Source organism: Condylura cristata, unplaced genomic scaffold, assembly GCF_000260355.1.
Source record: "Condylura cristata isolate star-nosed mole 26May11 unplaced genomic scaffold, ConCri1.0 scaffold00005, whole genome shotgun sequence".
Lineage (NCBI taxonomy): Eukaryota > Metazoa > Chordata > Mammalia > Eulipotyphla > Talpidae > Condylura > Condylura cristata.
This window is the reverse complement of record NW_004567106.1, coordinates 62,657,444-62,680,395: the sequence shown is the minus strand read 5'-3', so window position 1 is coordinate 62,680,395 and position 22,952 is coordinate 62,657,444. Positions and strand designations below refer to the sequence as shown.

The 22,952-nt window shown below is 37.6% G+C and overlaps 1 protein-coding gene across 1 annotated transcript in view; it reads right to left on the bottom strand.

Annotated features, from left to right (window-relative positions):
• The window catches only part of EXOC4 (exocyst complex component 4), a 648,177-nt gene that overhangs the window by 349,568 nt on the left and 275,657 nt on the right, over window positions 1-22,952 (bottom strand). Inside the window, exon 10 of the mRNA XM_004677057.2 lies at window positions 4,030-4,126. Within this exon, the coding sequence (XP_004677114.1) occupies window positions 4,030-4,126 (97 nt within the window). The remainder of the gene's footprint in view (window positions 1-4,029; window positions 4,127-22,952) is intronic.

The window sequence follows — 22,952 nt, the reverse complement described above, 5'->3', positions numbered from 1 at the left end:
GAAAGAAAGAAAGAAAGAAAGAAAGAAAGAAAGAAAGAAAGAAAGAAAGAAAGAAAGAAAGAAAGAAAGAAAGAAAGAAAGAAAGAAAGAAAGAAATTAACCAAGCTCCAACATTCACTTATCTTTCTTTGTTCCTTGAAATCAAGGACGGATAGATAAATTCCATTATCAGTGCAAAGACATCATTCCTCCTCAAGATCTCCAGAGCAAGTTGAAAAACAAGACATCGATGGAAGATAAAAAGGCATCAGTCATATAAGGTCTAAATTTTGCTGGAAATATTTCAGATTCTCCCTGAGTATGGTTAGAAACCACTGATTTCCTACATATTTCAATTTTTAGTTTATTGAGACCAACAGACAGAAAAACTGATTAGATGGCTCATCATCAAACAATGCCAGGAACGATTTCATTGCAGACAACAGCATGGTTTAGGGTAATAATGAAACAAGCAAGATCATGTATAGCTCACATTTCTCAAAAATCTCTAAGGAAATTTTCTATCAAGAAAGAGAAAAGAGCAATGAGAGTATGAAATAAATAAGTCAAGAAATCAGCAGAGTGCATGGGGAGAAAAAATAGCAAAAGTGGGGGTCCTGCCTTCCACACCCTGTAAGGATTTCTGGTGAGGAGACTAGTTCTCAGAAGACTACAAAAACTTCAGTGTCAAAGGTGACCATGCAGAATAAATTTATGGGGGGAAAACATAAACCACCGCCGAGAATATCTAAAACAGCATCAGGGAAAAAGCTGTGTGGTGTTCCTACAAGGATGGGTCAGAGTTTTCCATATAGAAAAACTTCAGGCTGCAAAGAATGTAGTGCCAGTTGGAAAAAAGTCAAGGTAAGAACATGTTAAATGAATGAAGTGGAGGAAAGCCAGATGCAAAGATTCAGGAAGAGCACAAGTTGTGCCAGACAGAGGGGAGGAGTAGCAGAGGAAAATATGGGAGGGATCCATCTACTACTTGAAAGAATTTCTCCCTTCCAGTGAAAATCACTGAGTATACGATGAGAGAGACCAAGAGAGCAATGCCATAATGACTAAGCACATGTTGCCTTGTGAAAACAGCCAAATGATGCCAAGTGCCTTCTTGAATATGATTGAACTTATAAAGCATCATTATAACAAATTTGGGAAAAGTTCAAAAATGGTATGGAAATATGGTGAGTCACTTACCTAAACAGAAATAGGAGAGAACCAGAGGGTGAAAAGGTATGTATGTGCTTACTGTTGTCACTGTTTTAAGGACTGGCTATACTGATTTCCATACAGGGTAGCAGAGATCTCACTGACCTACTTATATCCTATATGTATTCTCCAATATAGTGGTTTTCTGGTTTGAGAATTTTGTATGACTCATGCTATTAGCAAGTGAATACCTACAAGCAAGGGTTTGTTCATTTTTTTTTTTCTTCTTTATTTCCCAGGACCTGACATAGAATCAGAGTCCAAAAAATAACTGGTGAGGAATAATGAAGAATGTAATATAAATAATCTAGATTTGAACCCAGATATCTTGTGGTTTTTATTTCAAATCCTGCATTTCCCCTCCATATTTCTATCCTCCTATATTGCCTCTCCCACTATGCTATACTGGTTTTTAAATAATAAAATGCTAAGTCTCATTCACTGTGAGTGAAATGGGAAGTGAAAGCAGTGGGCATTTCTCAGGATGTAAAATAAATATACACATATTTTATTCAAACAATCCCACAAAATTAAAAGGGATTATTTCTACATAAAAGTCCAAATAGAGCTTAAGGAAGACACACACTGTAAGTGCTCAATAAACACTTGCTAAGTATAAAACTTTAAAATGATTATAATAAAAATTATACTTGCATGATAATGCAGTCTTCTCATTACAGAATTAAACTTCTGAATTTTAGAAGAAATAATAAATTTAATTCTTAACAAATGGTGAAGTGAAAAACTGAAAACAAATATTGAGAAGATTTTAGTCCTTTAAAGGTCCATAAACTTACCTTATAAGTTTTCAACGGAGACTCTAAAATCTGTGATGATCGCCAGCTTAGCAAGGAATTAAGTCACAGACCATGTAATATTCTTGTGACTTCCATTATAGAGAATGAGAAACTACTTATATTGTGCAAGAAAATTTACCCAGTTCTAATCAATAATGCAAAGTAGAGAACAAATGAGTGAGTGAAACCAGTAGGTGGGCTACCGATCTTCAAAAAACTATCAACATAAATACTACAAAATAATTGTCAACAATTAGAAAACACTGAACTCTAGTAGTATTCTATCAGAAATGCATTTGACTACATGTGAAATATTCTGTTTTTTTTCCAGACCTCTGACATTGTGTTAAAAAAAAAAAGTTTATGGGGAAATTTTTTTGCAAAGTGACTTGACAACACTGCTAAAAAATCTTCTAAACAGTTTCTTCTATACACAGCACAAGTGTAACCTTAAGGATTCCATTTATCCAAGCCACAGCCTAACTCAGTAGTAAATGATGGCATTAAACCTAGGTAGGCGATGCCTATATTGATTAAGGTATTTTCCCATTTTCTTAACAATTAGCAACACTAAGTAGAAATCAATTGTAATTGGAGAAGAGAGTGAGTGCTAAACTAACTACCAGCGTCAGCTGATATATATGTATATGACCACTGCTATTTAATCTAAAAATTCCATGTTGTAATTTACATATATGTACCTAATCAGTTAAAGTTGGAAGACAGTCTATTTTCTCAGTTCCATGAATCTACCCACTGCAAATGTGTTTTCACAAAAACACACTTTAAAAGGCTTCCTTAAATAACATTTCTTTAAAGGTCTAGTTTTTTTGTGTGACAGTTGGGTTTTGTTTATATATATATGTAAGTACATAAACACATACGTATATACTTGTGTTACTGCATTTAACACTAATTGTATGTAGTACAATTTAAAAACTAATTACCTAAATAAGAGATTTGAATTGAGCTAGTTCTAATGATAGCAATTTAGTAAGTCTTGGTTAATGAGAAGGGAGGAAATTCCAGTAATAACTGCTTATACTTTGAAAAAGCACGTATAGTGTTATCTCTGGCCAAGTTAGTAGAATTTGTTTAACTGTTATTCTAAGAGCCTCCAATTTTTTAGGAGTTTATCTGAGAGAGTTAATGTGATGACTTGAGGTGCCTAATCTTCATGAATCTAAGACTTTTTGACCCATTATATAAAAATATATTAAAAATGCATGCTGGTTCATTACAGAGAAAACATGCAATTAACAGTATACTGGATCTATGTGTCCAAAAAGCACCATTCTAATTGTGCTCAATGAACATGAAAGTTACCATCTGAACCTTTTTCTTGTGTGTCCAACACAGTAATTCTGGTTATATGGATTACTGTAAAGTAGACTTAAGAAACTAGTCAACTTACAAAAATAACATTTCTTATCCTAGGGACAACACTTCCCTTTCCTTTTCCTTTCTTCCCCTAAAACCTCATTAAGGTTTTGAAAGACAATGAAGGTCTTGAAGTCTATAAAATGGAATCATAAATTCTTCTTTTCCTACAATCGTACTATACAAAAAAAAAAACAAAAAACAATTGAATGCTATTAACAGAGTTCATTCCAGTCACCATCAAGTTAAACTTCAATGTGTGAAACCATATATCTGTCTGTTACACTGTCTTTCAGTTTTTGTAAATCACATTTGTTCAGAAACCTGCCAATTCTCAAAGGAAATCTGGCTCATTACTGTAAATTACGGAGACAGATCATGGGTCTGCAATTTTTTCCTTGTGAAGGATCTGTTAATAAATAGTTAGGCTTTCTGTGCCACGTGGGTTTTGCTGCAAATACTCAAGTATGTAAGCTTGGCACAAAAACAGCTGTGGACAACATGCCAACAGAGGAGTAGAAAATGGAACAATGATTTTTGTGTTTTTTTTTTAAGACTCAATTCCATGCTGACTGACCTACTGGCAGTCGGCACATCAGCATAAATAACGGCATGACCGCAGTACTTATCATCAGAGGGGACATCGGAAAATCAGACTTGCCTTAGTAATGGATGGAATATGACCGTAATATTTCTGGCTCCAGGTTTGCAGACAAATTTTGTCCCTCCACCTTCAATTAAGTTGTCATCAGGACCCCCTATTAGGAAAAGAAAAGAAAATGAGATATAACATATTAGAACTTTTTACAAAGAAATAAACCAAGGGTAACGTAGACTTGTACTGTCAAAAAGACCGTATTTAAAAACAATTGCCTTGGAAATCCACAGAATTAATTTAAATGACATGATCCAGTCTTCCTTGTTAGATAAATCAAGAATTAGTATTTTCACTCTGAGAGAGAACATGGAAGTGCAGTGGAATAAACACTTCATTTAAAACAGTACATCGGTGTACTGCAAAGAGGGAATGAAATTTTGACCTCTCACCACTGCATTTCCCTGGAATAACATTACACTTGGCACTTTCAGGCAAAGATGGAATGCCACTAGAGTTCGCAGTGGACTTTAAAAATAGCAACAGAGGGCCCTCCCTGGTGGTGCAGGGGGTTAAAGCACAGCACTAAGAAGTTAAAGTCACTTCCACAGGAGTTCTACCCCCTCCAGCCCCGGAGGTGATCCACATGGCTCAGCAGACCTCTCCTGACACGCCTACTGCTCCCCTCATCAGTGTACTTCATTGATCTGCCTATTCTGCTCCCCACTGTCTCTGGTGAATCTTCTCTTCGCCCCGGTGCCTCTGGCCTGTACCCAGTTCTGTATGCATAAATAAATAAATCTTAAAAAAAGAAAAAAAAGTAGCAACAGAGGTCCATATAAACCTAACCATATTTCATCTTAATCCTTAAAAGCAAGTCTGGCTCATTGAACTACACAATGCTTTCTTATTACCTAGACTAGATCACTCTTCCTGAAAAGCCCTTTATATTTCAAACATATAGATCTAGGTTATATAATTTAGAAGTACATTTTAAAGTTTTATGTAAGGCTTTTAAAATAGATGTTTGCCATAAACAATCTCTCATACATATTTAAGAAGGAACTACAAGAATAATAAATCAATTGAGGTATTCTGAAAACTATGTAATATTCAGAGACCTCTTCTGAATAATTGAGTTGTCAAACTCCTTTTCTAAATGGTATCACCAAGTGAATTTCTTAAAGGAATCCATTCCCATGTTTATTGCTGTTCTATTTATAATAGGGAAGACCTGAAATCAACCCACAGGCCCAAAAATAGATGACCAGATTAAATAGATGTGGTACATACACTCAATAGAATACTACTCAGCAATCAAAAAAGATAAATGCATGCCTTTTGCAGCAACATGGATGGAGCTAAAAGAGACCATGCTTAGTGAAATAAGCCAGAAAGAAAAAGAAAACTACCAGATGGTTTAACTCACAGGAAGAGCATAAGGAATCAGGAAAAAAAAATAGCAATTGCAATAAAGTAAAAATGAAAAACAATGAACAACTATATACCAGAAGTGGAGGGACAATCAGGATCAAAATTTCAGTAGAAAGAGTGCACGAGACTAATGATGGCACACAGGTGAACTGGTGGTGGGAAGTCCATGGCGATTACAACTGAGATGAAAAAAATGCACAAAATGAAGAGTGATGTAAAAAATAAATTAAAAAAGTAACAAGGTATGATTACAAATAAAAACAGAAAAAAAGTATCTTCTTTAGCAATACTTAACTCTTTGAGACTATAAAGTCAAGTCAGAAGTGAGTCATCTAGGAAAGTGTGTGTGTGTGTGTGTGTGTGTGTGTGTGTAGAAGAAACTAAGTTTTATTTTGCACTCCAAAAAATAATATATATAGCCATGAAGAATACATTAGTTTTTTTCCAAAAAGAGACTTTTTTTTTTAAAGATTTATTTTATTTATGCATGCAGAACTGGGGTGCAGGCCAGAGGTGTAGGTACAGTGAGAGGATTCACCAGACATAGAGTGGGGAGCAGAACAGGCAGATCAACAAAGTATACTGCTGAGGGGAGCAGTGGGTGTGGCAGGAGAGGTCTGCTGTACCATATGGGTCACCTCTGGGGTGGGGATCAAACTCATGCTAAAGTGGCTGTAGCTTCTTAGTGCTGTGTTTTAATCCACTGTGCCACCAGGGAGGGCCCCAAAAAGAGCCTATCTTTTAAGGATAACTATGAGTTGGACAATATTATCTCCAATGGTTTCTAAAAACTTCGATGTTCTAAGGTAACAGGTAGTCAGTAATGAAACACTGGATCAGTTCTGGACAGACTAATACCTTACTGCACATTGAGTATGTTGTATGTATACCTGCCAGGGTGCCTGGGCAAACCTATATCAGGTTTCCATTTGGAGTGGGCTCTCCCCTCCTACTACTCTAAAGGCCCAGAGAATAGCCCTAAACTATTCTCACTGTTCACGATCATTTTAACAGTAACTTACTGTAACTTAACACAGAGCCCTAGCATAGCTGTATTACTAGGTTGTTTTCTAATGCCTGTGTAACATTTTCCTACATAAAGTATATCTTCCTGGAAAATAGTTATAAAAATATACATTTGGTGACTGAATGAAGAAATCAAGATCTATTTTAGTAGAATGCCAATAGAAGTAGATGAGAAAGTATGTGTAAACTGTCAAAAACTTAACAAATGTGAGCAATTCTCTCTGTATCCCCAATGCCTTGGAACTAGGAGATACATTTTGCAAATATACATTCATTAACAATCACACAAGGAACATACAATGTCAAAAATAAGGTATAGAAGCTGTTAGAAATGTCAGTGAGAGGACAACTTGCTGCAAAAGTCAAAAAGGCAGAATACTGGGCCCTCCCTGGTGGCACAGCGGGTTAAAGCACAGCACTAAGAAGCTAAAGCCACTTCCGCATGAGTTCGATTCCCACCTGCCCCGGTGATGACCACATGGCGCGGCAGTCCTCTCCTGACCTGCCCTCTGCTCCTCTCAGCAGTGTACTTTGCAAATCTACCTGTTCTGCTCCCCACTCTGTCTCTGGTGGCTCCTCCTACCCTCCGCATCTCTGGCTTGTACCCCAGTTCTGTATGAATAATTTTTTTAAAAAAAGGCAGAATACAGACAGTGCATTGGGCTAGAGACTGAATAATAGTTTCATTTGTTCTAAGTCCCTGCTCACCAGAGAAAGAGACAATTACCGATTCACACGGTAGTGTTAAACTGAAAGAAAAGTAAGGTTTAGGCAGAGATTGCCTTCCCTACGTCAACCCCCAGCTACAATTCCACCTACAGGACTCTTGTACATTCTTCAATGCTGTTGCCAAGTGCATTTCATGGGATTTTCTTCCTATAGACTACAAGTTCAAGTCTAACTTACTCAATTACCAATTAACGACTCCAACGTGGTGACAACATTCTGAAACAAAGCTTTTAGACCAAAAGCAAGAACCAGAGCAGAAGCAGTACCCAGGCCAATGGCAATCACGTTTGAGACTCTATCCTGTGAGATTTAGTTGACCATTTCAATTTTCTGGGTGAGAAAGAAAGCACGCCTCTCTTCACATGCCTTGCCATAATCATGTAACATGGAGCTGAGGTCATGAACATTCTTAAGGGACAGGCTGTTCACTCCTGAGAATAGCTTCTCGGCACCTTCCTCTGCCCTCACTCATCATACTTCCTGTCTAACGGTGACTGTCTGGGGCCAAGTGATAGGGAAATGAGGGAAAATGTTGATGTGTTGGATGGACGGACAGGAGGGTGAACTCACAACAGTGTTACTCTTGTGAATATATATTATGCAGGAAAGACGGGAGCAAATGTCTAAATATATTTCCTGCATTTACCAATGTGGAAAATGGTTTGACAGCCTCTGTTCAGGTGAGTGAAGGTCATGAGGTACCAGAGCCACCCAATGGCTCCTGGATGACAGCATCTTAGTGCTCAGAGGCTAGTCCCTTCTTCTGGAATTCAGTTACTTACAAGTACATCAGCTCCAACATTTATTATTCCCTGATTCTGCCCAACTAAATCTGACGTATTGTGTAATGAATATACAGTCATCTTCATGAGCCAGAAACAGACAACCAAATTCTGATAGGACTCTGGTACAGAGAGAGAATCAAAAAGCTGTGTGACAGAACTGACTGGGATGAACAGCAGGAGAAAGAGAGATGCCAGGCGTTGTCACTCTATGTGGAGATAGAGAAAAAAGCAGCAGCAACAACAACAACAGGTCAAACCAAAGAAACAAACCCTCAAAATGAGACTGTACAACTACAGAAGGAGAGGAGGTGGTACAGAGCAAAGTGGGACTGGTGCACACTGGACTGTGGAGTCCTGTGGGTATTCTGACAGTGGGTATGCTGTGGCAATACCACCTAAATGGGGTGGTCCCGAACCTCTAAATAATATCCAGTCTTATAAACCCTTGCTACTGCAAAAAGAATTTTTTAAGTGTGTCAGACCCCAGCTCTGCTACATATTAGTATAAGTGTGATAAAAAAAAAAAACAAATTTCCTGAGCCTCAGCTTTCCATGTATAAAGCACCAACTGCAATAATCATTTCTGAAGATTTGTTTTGATGGTTAAGTGAGGTAACATATTTCAGGGCACTCGGTGTGTGACGGCTAACATGGTGCAGATGAATGGTCTGCTACTTTTCCCCGTAGAATGACCAAGCAGTTAAGGGTCGAACTTAATACATATTACTGGAACACAAACCAAAAAAACACAACATCCACATTCAAATGGGCTTTGCATTTTGCTTTAGGCAACTCTGTACTAGTCAATATCAGAGGCCAATTAAAACATGCTGGCCTTGTTTTGAGAGCATTATTATGGTGATGAAAGGTTTAGAACACCGCTAACACTTTCAACATGATGCTAGTCTTGCTGCATTCCTACTTTTTAAATTAAAAATAATAAATCTGAAATGCATAGATGTTAAAATTGCCAATGCTTTGGGCCAAGTACAAGAGAAAAACAACACTGAATTTGAAGGTCACCCTGTCAAGCCACCATGGCAGCAGGCCCAGCTACTTTTCAAATGTGTTCTGGGTTTAAAATTGGCCTTTATAACACAGAAAAACACAATGAAGGTGCATCTTTTCACAGCAAGCATTTTGCTTCGTAAGTACATTCCAAAGATTACAAAACTGCATAAGTTCCAGTAAACAGGAAATTCCTGATTGCCACAACAAACAAGGTTGAGAAGTGGCTTTAAGAATCAGCTAAATCATCTAAGGGCTCCCTGAATTCACAGCTGTCACCTCTCCAGAGGTGTTCTCTTAGATAAAGTTCTTTAGCAAGCGCCTGTTCTTAAAGCTCAGATTCTTACTGCTCATCAACACTGCTATGGCAGCCATCCAGTCATCCATCTTGTAGGGAGGAGCTATGTATGAGTTTGGGGTTCGGTGCTAAAGTAAGAAGAATCACAAATCAAACACGAATCCTTTCCCTAATGAGGCTTTAACTCTGACAGTCAACTCCAGCAAATCAGGTTAGAAATGATCTATCTTTCAAAGGAAAATATTGGACCTGGACAGAAAAATCCAGACCATGAGCCTCTTTAAGGAAACAGCTCTCTTTTGGATTAGGCTCTTCTCCAGTGTGTGCGCCATAATACTGTCTTGTCCAAGACTGTCTCCCTTATCCCTCAGATAGTTTGGGGGACAAAAATAAGCATTCTTAAACATTTGTTGAATGGATATATGAAACAAAGAATGAGAAAAATGGCTGTTTTGGACAAAATGAATTTGAAGCACAAACCACATTGGAACAAAACTCAGTTGTGTTTTGCATAATGTATAAAGAATCAGGTTGCAATCAAGTACTGAAAAAGTAAACGTAGATATTATTTGTAGAAGACAATCTCCCAAATAGAAATAAGCTAAGTATTTCCAACTTGGATGAGTAAATATTGCCCATATTTCCTTCCTTCACAGTATTTTTTCCTGGGAAACTCTGATGTTACAAAGGATGACCAAGACTATGTCAAGTATTGCAGAGGGCATGTAGGGAGAGCGTGGAGAGGGTAACAGAGGGCAAAGGGGGTTCATATTTGCTAACATCAACTAGGAAACTGAGTTGGGCCATTCACATAAATAATCATCTAACCAAAACCTTGTAATATTCCGTATATTATCACCTAACACAGAAATGAAGAAGTGGAGGCTCACTGAGAGGATGCAAGTGCCTCGCTCACGGGTCATGTACAGTGTATTTCAGTATTCAAGCTTCATAGGTCTTCAACAACAATTTGTTTCCAACTGTTATTAAACATGATCATGTGTTTAGTACCATATTACATTCCCAAGGAACTCAGGCATTTGGGAAAATGATGTAGGTGATGGGTGATACTAGAAAATTCTAAAATAGGAAGCAGTGAATGCTGGTTTTAATGGTAGTCTGACAGACAGAATGCATTTCTCACGGAACTGACACTAAATTAAGCAGCACTGATTCGTTACCTGAGTCAATGCACAGAAAGTCTCTGATCAAAACTATAAGTGAAGCTTGAGAAAAATGACATTCTATATCTAAAACCATCATGTAGACGATGTTTCTAAGAGAACAGTTAATGGTCCAACTGTGACCAGAAATAATAATATCCTCAAAGAGAGTCCCAACAACAAGAATTAGAATACCCTCTCTACAACTCCACTGACAAACTAGGGGTGGTTATTACGACCCCCTCCAACTGGGAATTAGTGCAAGGGCTCCTTAGAATTTTGGAAACATGCATTTAAAAAGGCCAGAAAGGAAAATTGGAGAATTCACTTATTTTAATACCCAAAACACTGATAGAAGTCCAGTGTTTGGTTTCTCTTTTTAAAATAAAAATTTCTAATAATCATTCTTTGCTTCTTCCTTTCTCATGGGTCATTTCCACTTTTGTAATCATTCAAGGACCGCAAAAGCCACAGAGATCACCCTTTTTTATAACAAAGGAAAAAGAGATAATGAGGAAAATAAAGAGCTCAAAAGTCTCACAATGTGATAAATTGTCCTAAGCAGATACATACAACAGCTTTGCTTTTTCCAGATGTATTTATGCAGACAGAGCTGGGGTACAGGTCAGAGGTGCAGGGGCGGCGAGAGGATTCACCAGAGACAGAGTGGGGAGCAGAACAGGCCAAGTGACAAAGTATACTGCTGAGGGGAGCAGCGGGCGGGTCAGGAGAGGTCTGCTGTGCCATGTGGGTCACCTCCGGGATGGGACTGAACTCATGCTGAGTGGCTTTAGCTTCTTAGTGCTGTGCTTTAACCTGCTGCGCCACCAGGGAGGTCCTAGCTTTACATTTCTTTAACACAAAATCTTGTCGCTGTTTCTTCTTTTCAGCTTTATTGAGGTAAAATTGACAAAACTCTAACATATTAAAGTGCACATCATGATGACTTGGCAGGTGTCTGTGTCATGAAAGGATTCCTCCACATCTAGTTAGCTCACACATCCGTCACCTCACATACTGTTTTGTTTGTGTGTGTATGAACATTTAAGGTCTGCTCTCTTACTAAATTTCACTTATACAGTACCTTTGTCTCTGTTTCTGTAGTCCCTTGTGACTCTTAAAAACCCTGAACATGAATTTTGGGATAATGCTCATGAAATACATCCTCCCTCCCTTGATCCTCAGCCACACCACACTGGTGGGTGCTTTGTTACTAAAAGCTATAATACATCAGGAATGACAGACATCATTCACGATGTCATCCTTCCCTCACAAGCATTTGGTTAAATGAATCAGAATCCCTTTGTGTTCCCAAGAAGTCACCACAGTTGTTCGGAGGGGACACCCCATACCTGTTACAGAGAAAACTCTGTCCCTTGCTCAACATTCTTCCTGTATCTGGAATCAAATCCAAATGAAAACATAAAACAAGTCCCAAAAGGCCCTCCAAAGTATTTTGCCAGAAAATTTATTTCACAAAACGGATTTCTTAGGAATGGCATGGAAAAAAACCTAAGAATTAGCTTCCACTTCCTGAATATGGAGTAAATACATGCTGAACTTCTTTTGGGTTAGAAGCTTGATGTGCGTGGTGATGGACCAGTCTTTGGAAGAAACAGAAGAAAAAAAAATTGAAGGATTTTTTGGTAATCTTTTTATATTGCTGAGTTCCCAGAGGAAGAGAAATAACTGAATTTATAGCAACAACATATGACTATGGAATATTCTAGATCAGATGTAAAAGTGGATAAGAGACTTTGAGAGACAGAATTAAGGATTTACCAGATGGATGTGATAGAAAAATAAGGGTTTGTTAGAGAAAATTATTCTGTTTGGGCATTTTAGGGGACTCGAACAATTAACCATGGATGAGTCAATGCTTCATAAGTAAAATTAGAAAAGAGCTTAAGTGAAGAAAATGGAGGATGCTGATACTTGGGGGGAAGGGGGTTTCTAAAGTCAAACAGCACTGATGAGAAGAGTCAGGGTGAGAGATGTGAAAGAAATAGTAGGTTGTATTTAAAGAGATTTAGACTTAGAATCACACCCTTTCTCTATAGTCATAGAACAAGTAACACTCCTCTGATTTGAAATGATTCCTAGAATAAGGGTAGGCAGTAGGTTTGATGTTTGGGATAATAAGAATTATTTGGGATGATAACAAAGACAAGGAATTAAGACTAGGAAATGAAAGAAGGATATTCCAAAGATCTCAGGCCATACAAAAAAAGGGAGTTCCTTCTGGTATCCCGAGGGTCGCTGATACCAGAAACTATGAAAGAGAAACTGTGGTTTTGCCAAATGACAGTTATTGTGAGGACAAATAATACACGTTGAGGCATAAAGAACAGCACAGTATGTGTATATGCTGTATCACAGCTGTTGGAAATTTTGATGAGAACTGACAGGTAGGAAGTAAATGATTCATTTGAGTTTTGCCTCAAGCCCACCTCCCTTAGATGTCTGATATAAAGCCATGAAACAGTTCTTATGAAGAAATAGTAACCATATTTTGTAGTTTAAGAAACAAATATGTTCTAACTCTTAAATTAAAAAAAAAGGAATTTTATAATTATTTGGGGGTGATCTCTTGGTTTGAAAACAACAAAATGATCTTTAATTACCCTCTCCACAAATTAAAAGATGTTTTGTAGAATGGGAAGATGAGGAACAAAGAAAAATGAGGCAAAAAAATATCTAAGGTTAATAACAGCTCTTTTGGAGCAATCCATAAAGTGAGTTCACCTGGAGCTCGTCCATGAACATAAGTCAAAGGCAGTTCCATTAGTAAGGGTACTGAATGTTTCTATAATGGAGTCTGAAATGGCATGCTCTATGAAAAGCAAATGTAAGATATGAGCCAATTATATCAAAGACTCCACAGCATGCATATTTTTTAAATGGTTGATCAATAAGGCATGGGGAGCTTTAATTGACCATTTTTGAGGAACATTCCGATGTTAGTGACATTATCCTCCAGTTCACTTTATTTTAAGGCTACATAAGGAAATCACATTGATTCTTCTCCAATTATTAACTGATTCCCTAGTTTTAATTACCTCAAATCCATTCAATACATTTTAGTGCCTTGGAGAGCAGCTGTAGTTCAGCTCCTCATGAGAGTGTGCTAAAGCATCCTATACCCTCGCCACCATCCTGCATCTGGTTTCTTTCACTTAGCATAATGTTCTCAAATTATAGTATATATTGGTACTTCATTTTTTATAGGGACATATAATACTCCGGTATATGTGTAGAACACATTTACTTATCTATTTATCAACTGCTAATCATCTGGATATTTTTGCTTTGGGGCTGTTATGAAGAAAATTGCTACTGTGAATACTCAAATGCAATGGGGACATGTGTTTACAATTCCCTTCAGCACATACCTAGAATTTGAAATGTTGTATCATTTGAAGAATTAGTAGATTGTTTTCCAAAAAGTCCACAAGCTAATGCCCACCACTGGTTTCTTTTTCACTGAAATAACTAATTGCTTAAAAGTTGATCTATATGAGATCAATGGAATAGAGCTGAGATCCTAGAAATAAACCCACACACATTTGGAAAGTTAATGTGTAGCAGAGGTGCCCACAATATTAAATGGAGAAAGGAAAGTTTCTAACAATAGTATTGGAGAAAAAAAAAAACTGTATGGCCACATGCAAAAGAATTAAACTAGACAATAATCACACCATCCACAAAAATTAACTCAAAACGGATCAAAGATTTGGATGCAAGACCTGAAACAATAAAGTATGTGAAGGAAACATCGACTTCAATGATGTCTTTGAGAATTTGACTCAATGGCAAGAGAAACAGTCAAAAACAAACAAATGGGATTACACTAAAAAGCTCCTGCACAGAAAAAATATACTTAATGAAAACATTCCCTACCAAGTCAGAAACAATATTTGTGCCCCATATGTACAACATACACAATATAGGCAGCATCTACACTATAACCAACATCTACAAAGAACTCATACAACTCATCAACAAGAAAACAAATAACCCAACCACAAAACAGGCAAAAGAGTAAAGGAGACATTTCTCCCAGTGACAAAAGAGTTAGTCAACAGACATATGCGAATGTAGACTGTCCAGCCCCTACAGAAAGCAGTATGGAGGGGTCTCAAAATATTAAAATAGATCTATCATTGGGTCTAGCAACAAGAGTTATATTGGAGGGAATCATGCTAAACAAAGAAGGAAAAAAGACAAATACAGGATGCTTTCACACAAGGGAATCATAGTGGGGGAGGGGGGCGAGGACAAGGAACACACAGAGCAGACCCCAAACATGACTACAGAACTGAAGCTACTGGAAACGGACGACACAGGATAGGAAGCACAAGGTGGAAGGACCCCAGTGAGCTGTGGCCGATTACTGGTGCTTTGGTAGTGAGTATAAGCTGAAAACACATCTGAAAAAAAAGTATGAATGTACACCACTAAATCCTAGCCGACGTTACCTCAATCAGAAAACAGAATTTAAAAAAAAAGATGTGTGTGTGTACTGGGGTGGGGGCGGATGGGGGTGAGCGGGGATGCTGACAGCGGAGGCACTATTAGGTTCTCCACAACTTTTCCATCACCTCCAGGTGTCCCTTCTTCCTCCGCCAGGGGTCGCCCTGCTTGTTTCGAAGCCCCACTGAGGAAGAATTAGTGGATGTTCAGAAGGGATGTTAGAGCGGAACTGACAGTACCGGGAATCTATCAGTGTAAGTACTGTTTCAATTAAATGTCTGTGCTGGTTCATCACTGTGCTGAAAACAGGCAGTGAGATTTCACTCCTCGCTCTGCGTTCAGATCGCACAAGTCAGGCCAGTAGTTCTTGTTCTTCAAATTAAGCAAATGATATGAAGGATGGAAGGACGTGGTTAAGACTTCGAGTCGGAGAAGCCCATCTCAGTGCTGACCAAGAAGGCATGTTTGACTCGTCAGAAATCTTCTGATGAAGGCTTGCCAGCTGAGTAGTTGATACATGATGCAGATAAGCATCAAGCTGAAGCCAGACTGGAGGCCATCCATTTTATTTTGCCTGTGAAATGGTCCACGATGGATTCCAGACCACCGGAAATGATTAAAGACTAGTTCATGTAGACGAACTGTATTGTTAAATCCCATCATTGTCTTTCATACTTAAATCTTACTCCAAAAGGTGCAAAGAAATTATTTTGAAAGAATCGATGTGACAGGTATGAAGTACAGTAGCCCAAAATAACTATGAAAAGTAGAAGACATAAAGAGCTCTCTTAAAATACAGAGTCAAAATACAAGTTGCAAAACACAAAGAAAATCAGTGCTGGCATCAAAACAGAAACAGCATTATTTCATGGCTCATTAGAAGTATCTGGATTCCGGAGGCACAGGTGGCTTTAAATAACTTTACCAAGAAACCCAGTTACTCTTCAGGTTTAATCAGCAACAGTCAACTTTGCAGGCACTCTAGGTGACCACTTCTGCAATATTATCCAAATTAAAGTGGTCTTCCCAGTCACCAAAACGTGAGCCATGAAACCATCAACCCTCAGAGTCCCAGCTGGCAGGAGCATTCATTTTTTCTGTTGCTAGACAGAAAAAAAGGGAAGAGGATGCACATCCTTTGTTCAGTAAACAACTGATAAAAACCACTGTTTTACAGTCTATTCAGGCTGACCATCCCTTGCAGTTCTCCACTGGACACTTTTTACGGCAAAGGAGTACTATATTGATTAAGGAAAGAAAGAACATGGGTCTCTTATTCTTCTACAATTGAAATGGCCATAAAAAAAAAAGTCTTCTGGGCCCTCCTGGTGGTACAAGGGTTAAGTGCAGCACTATGAAACTATCCACAGCCACTGCAGCATGAGTTCCATCCCCGGCCAGGGTGCTGACCCACATGGCCCTGCAGACATCTCCTCTCTCATCTACTGCTCCTCTCAGCAGTGTATTTCAGTGGATCCTCCTGCTCTGCTCCCCACACTGTCTTTGTGAACCCTCCCAACCTCTGGCCTGTACCCCAATTCTTGTATGCATAAATAAATCTTTAAAAATGGGATAAACATTTTAAAATTCTTCTATATTTAAAGTTTTGACTCTATCCTTCATTAAAATGGAGTAAGCTCAATGTCAGTCATCCACCAAAACAGTTGAATTAACTCCAATAATATTTGCTTTCTATTTATCTGGTGTACTTATTCTCAAAGTTTATTTTTGATTTGATCAGTCATGGTTGCTGTAAAGCACATACCCTAAGTATGTTACATACTACCAGAATTCCAACTCTAGGAATCTCCACAACAAAAAAACATTAATTTCAGATGTGGTGACAACAGGTTCATCACAGAACAGTATACTATGTTAAAAAAAAAATCAGTTAAAATACAAAACAGGAAACTGACTATAAACATACACACATATGTAACTGGAAGTGATATAATTAAAGAACTGAAAACCCCATAACATGACAAGCTATAAATGGGAGGAACCATTACAGCAAAAGGCAATTAACAAAACGCTTGGGAGATAAGCTTGGATTCTCTGTCTCAAAATGGATGTCTTTGTTGATCTGCCAGCTCAGCTGACACCAACTTGTTTCTAGCTTTTTCCTTATACACATGTGTGTACACATATTCACACACATGTACGCAGACAAGAGTGCATGTTTATATTCCTTAGAAATGTATCTATGTATATTCAGATACTAGTTTGATGGTGAGTCCCACCAGAAAAGATTATCAGTAGTTTTTGCTTGTCACATAACAGAGCTATCAATCAGGAATCCATTTCCCACTAAATTCTCATTCTGAATTTTCTCATACCAACCGTAAGATATATGTTTAGGCAGCAAACACAATAATGAAATCTCTAAGGTTTTTTCCTCTTTGCGCCTGTGCCAGGGCAACCAATCTTTTAGTCCCTTATAGAAGACAGGAGATTATAGTAAAGGGATATTATTTCTAGATGATCCATATAATAACACGTGGAATTTGGGGGTACTTACTACTTAGACTCCTAGGGCTAGGCAGATTCTGGCCTTTGCTCTTATTTGCCCAAGCCTTCCAAGGTCACTTGGGTTTGACAGATACCCTCAGGGTGAAAACTGGTTTTGTTTGGACTTTCCTTGCTATCTCTCCATCTCCTTTCTGCTCCTTTTTCTTCTTTCCAACCCTCCTCCCACCTCTCACACTTCCTCCCTCTTTCACTTTCTGGTAATTCTTTCTTGCCAGTTCATCAAAGCAATTAACACATTTCTAAGTGTTTATCCAACATTTTTTTATTTTTTCATAGGAGGATCAAAGGCACCACGCATACTTCTAGAATAAGTTCATATGCAATCTACTCTTGACAGAAAAGTCTACAAATAACATCCACATAGAATCTAATTATTCCAATGCAAGTATTTTTGGATTCTACTCAGATAGCCCAATTACTGAAGCTTGTTTGTTTTTAATATGTTCTCAAAACAAATCTAAGATATTCATAAGAACTAATAGAAATAATAAAAGTAGAATATAGATTGTCTTAAGTATAATCAGACAGCTTGATATAGTGACTTACAGCTAAATGAAATGGAATTTTATGACAAATAATATAGCAAATATTAAAAGAATAGCATCTTCTAACTTTGATATCAAATTACATGAATTAAGTAAGGTACTTAGTCTCTCTGAGGCTTCTATTACTTACCAATAAAATAAAAAGAATGGTGCAGGGGTTAAAGTCTCAGTACTATGAAGCTACTGTCTACCACTGCAGAGATAGTTTGATCCTGAGTTTGATCCCCGGCCAGGGAGCTGACCCACATGGCACCGCAGACCTCTCCTGTCTAGCCTTCTTTTTCCTTCAGCAGTGTATTTCAGTAGATCGAATTGTCTAGCTCCCACTCTGTCTCTGGTGAATCCTGTAACTCCCTGCACCTCTGGCCTAAGCTCAAGTTCGTGTGTGTGTGTGTGTGTGTGTGTGTGTGTATGTATGTATGTATGTATGTATGTATGTATCTATCTATCTATCTATCTATCTATCTATCTATCTATCTATCTATCTATCTATATAACCTTAAAATTATAATAAAAAGAATGAACCAAATAATGTACTTTTGGAGGAACTCTTCATGTCTGAATTTTTATGCTCTGTATTACAAAATTTCCTTTACACTACATTCTACCCACTGGTTTTATTTGCATTCTCTAACCACACATAACATCATAATATAGTAGACCCTTATCGTAAAGAAATTTATGCCAGCTATTATAATCATTGAGATATCATATGCAAGGATTCTAATAGGGATTTTAAATCAGAATGAACTGTAGTTTTGCTATGGGGTATTAGTTATGCTTCAGGAAAAAATAATTACTATCATTTTGGGCTGGCATTTTTACACCATCTAATTATGATTATCCTACGCTCTCTTTTATGGGAAGCATCTCAGATCCTGCCTTGATTATTGCAAGAATTCCCCAGTACAGTGAAATAAAAGTGGCCAAAATTCATGACATATCTGTGCAATTTTAATCTGAAATGTTTCTCAATTCTTCAACTCTAAATATATCAGAAATTTAAACAAATAAGTGTAGTCAATGGTTTTAAAAGAAACAATTCTGAAGGAAATATATCTCATAGGCAAACAAAACATTTCATTGAATTCAACCTGCAATGAGCATTTCAATAGAGCCGTGCCTTAGAGTGGGTTGGTAGTGACAGAAACATAACTGGTAGACACAGTCCATGACTTCAAGAAGTTTGAATTATACTGGAGTATATAAAAAGAACATACCACAAATCAGTGACAATACTGTTGTTATAAAATATTAAAAAAATTAAAAACATTATAATAAGATGAGACAATTGCTCTAGAGTTTAGACAGCAACTTACATAATTATGAGGCTAAGATGTGAAGTTAGAGTTGTTCAGCAAAGAAAATGCAGCACTGTTCATCTACAAAGTAGCTCTGATATTAATAATACAAGAAAATAAATTGGCAGAGATAGCACACAATGCAAAACTCCTAATATTGGTATTCAATAAATACTCCATTTGGCTGATCAAAACTAATGACTCAATCAGATAACAAAGGAACTACTTACAGCATTTTCTAAATACATCATATAAAATTATTGCTACAACCTCTTCCTGGAAAAGTCTATTTCTTTTGTATGTCTTTAAAGATTGGTGAATCTGCTATTTTGAAAGTTGCTTTTTAGAAGTCTAAAATATAGACAAGGCTTTTATTAACATAAAATGCACAAAAGAATGACTTGCCAATTTGGCTCAGGAGGAGGCAGATATGGGCAGAGGTTACTAACAAAAAGCTCTGAAGATAATAAACAAAGCAACTTAAGCCTAAAAATTAAAGGGCCATCGACACAGCTTCTGTGTAAGCCTTTTTTTTATCTCAAAAATCAAGCTGCACACCAGCAGCAGAGAATGCAGAAAGGTGACAACAAAAAAAGAGGGGAGGCGGATTAAACACAAGTATATCCACCCAAGTACATGGTCAGCACCAACCTGGACAAGTACTCTATGAGCTGTACAAGGTCCCGGAGGTAGTAAGAACAACATCAACTTTTCATGACTAAAACCTCGGCATCACTGCCACTCTTTCTGCTTTGCGCATGCCTCTCATTCAAAGGATCATCAAATCTCCTCAATTCAGCTTTCAAAACATCACAAATCCCAGTAATTGTCACCACCCTCCCTGCTAAAACTTTCCAGGCTCCCACCACTGGTCTCCTGATTCCCTGGTCTCTCTACATCTGTCCTTAACCTGTTCAAGGGTTTGTTGTTCAACAAGCCAGAGTGATCCTTGTTAAGATACAAATCTAATCTCGTTGCTGCTTTTCTGGAATTGCTCACTTAAAAGTCAAACTACGAACACTGACCTATAGAATCTACAACTCACCCCTTTGATTTTCTGGGGGCTTCCCCCACTAGGCTCTTTCTCATGGTTCCTAAAGCTAGGAGCATTCATGCCATTACCAGCACTGGTCCTTCTGTCTTTTCACCACATCATACTGGTAAAAGCCAGTCATGGGGAAGCCCCACTACCGACCCTCCACCACATTTCCACAAACCACTTTGGTAAAGAGTCTCCCAACAGGGCCAACTGGGTAACTAAAGTGGGTCCTTCAAGAAAGTCCTGAGAGTCAACTACATTTCCATGAATAATTCATTCCTCTACTGTCCACAACAATTTTATCAATCCTCACTCTCAAACTGCCTGCACACTACTTTGTTCCTCACTCTTACCCAAAAAATGGTTAACAACCTGGAAATCCCACGTGTTGCCATTTCTAGAAAAACAAATGTCCCACATTTATACCCACATTAGTCTTCTGAGCATTTCAAAGCAAGCCCCCCCACTCCAACCTAAAGCTGACATCTAAGAGCCCTAGAACACTTTTAAGCATAATACATAAATGAAATATTCAGCTTCACTCAAAATAACCAAAGAAAATTGATAGCACACATTAAACTCTGACAGAAATTCAATATTATTTAATGAGGTGCAACAATAAAGTAATAAGTTCCATCAACCAGATTTATTCATTTACAGAATTTGTTCTCACATTCTTTATAAAACTAACAACTTCTAAATTTTAAATTTTTGAAAGGATGGAAAATATAATGAGAGCACAAAATTTATACCATGTGTGTGGGAGATCTGGTTGGATCTAAAAACTATGAGATGTTTATTATACATTCATATAATACAGCCTCAATCTAAAGAAAGTCATCTTTGCCCTACGGTAAGAATCACTTACCTGTCAGCTGTATCTTTACAAGGTAAGTATTTGAACCTAATATTTTATGTATTAAAGAATCTATCTCTAATTTCCTGCTGAATAACCCTTCAGAAAAGGAGCCAATATCCTTCACCTGGGTGAACTCAGAAATCATTCAGAATTTTATATAAACTATGGATCCCTTCCTCAGAAAAAAATACACATACATGAAGACAAAATTTACACGTAATGTCAGGGAACACATAGCCGCAAGGTCAGAAACCACAGATCTAATAAAGTCAGTGGAGTTTTGGCACTTTAGAAAGATCTGGAGTCAAACTCCAACCTTCTATTTCTTCAATATGTGTCAGTGCTTGGTCAAAGCACTTAAATTTTCCAACCTCTACTTCCTTAGCTGTCAACAGCATAATACACCTTCCGTGCCTTCAAGGGTTCATTATAAGGAACAAATAAATTAAATGCACGAGGTTATTTGCAAAATTCTGTAAGGCACAGTATAAATGACAGGTATAACATAAAAACCAATTATGTGTCTTGCTAATTTCTGCTATGAAGTAGCTGCCAGAAGCAAATCTTCAGAAGAAAGTGCATACAAGTCATTGTTTCAATCTTGGGTATTTAAAAATGGGCAGAGAATAACTGGCAATGTTCCGTTTAGGAGGATAGCAGTGAAGGGAGGAACAGGATTGTTATCTTCAGATATGTAAGGTGCTGCCTAGTGAAAAAGGAGTGCAAATTGCCTCCCATTGTCCTGCAGACAATATTGTCATGGTGACATCAGAAGGATTTAAAGTAATGACTGGAAAGACTCAATTCTGACAGTGAGACTCTAAGGTTTCATAAAATTGTCCTATGATTAAAGCCTGAAATACTACTAAATCAAAACAATCATGAAGGATTCTGCAGTAGTCAATGTCCCTAAAGACTTCACCAATATATTCAGTCACACTCACGTAGGATCATGAAAATGGAATTAAACGTATGTCTCATTATATCAGGTCATGGCCTGCCCTATCAAGAATAAAAAGGAGTGCTGCACACATTAAACAGAAAATGATTACAAGGCAATGTGAATTATTCTTTTTAAGGCCAATAGGACAAAACAATGAAAAACAGCGCTTGGATCTCTCACATTAAAGGTAAAAAGTTTACCACGGACTGTTGCCTCTGGTATTATTGGTAAATGTTTACTTACCAGCTCTTTGGTGAAAATGGAGGCCTTGATTTATTCCCTCTGTTGATTTCTGGGCTACTCCCAGACCCAATACTCCAAGCTATCAAAAGGACGCTACTGATTCATACTTGGGAGATGTTCACGATCAGCTCACGAAAGTCAGTGCTTGACAGCCCAAGCACACCAGTGAACCTGAAACTATTCTTGTGCTAATTATATAACTTTACCAACAGCATCCCCTCACTCCCCGTAAAGCACACCTGTGAGGTAGTGGTGACATTCCCTTAAATACAGACCTCACCCCATGCTTATTATCACACAGTGATGGAAGGGCAGAGTGACTGCTACCAACTGCTTAAGAATTAGGTTGTCAGAAAATTATTTAATAGTTTCTAACTCATGGTAGACAAGATATACATACACTTGGACTATGTTAAAATCATTAAGTAAAAAAAAAATCACTTATTGTTAAGTATCTGAGTCAAAACCTTGAACGATAAGTGAAATTCAAGTATGGAAATATTCTCTACATGAATGAGTATGAAGAAGTTCTACATTTTTGTATTGAATTCCATATAATAAAAATCTCACTTTTACTACCTCATTTTAACCAGTGAATCCTAAGATTGTGAAGA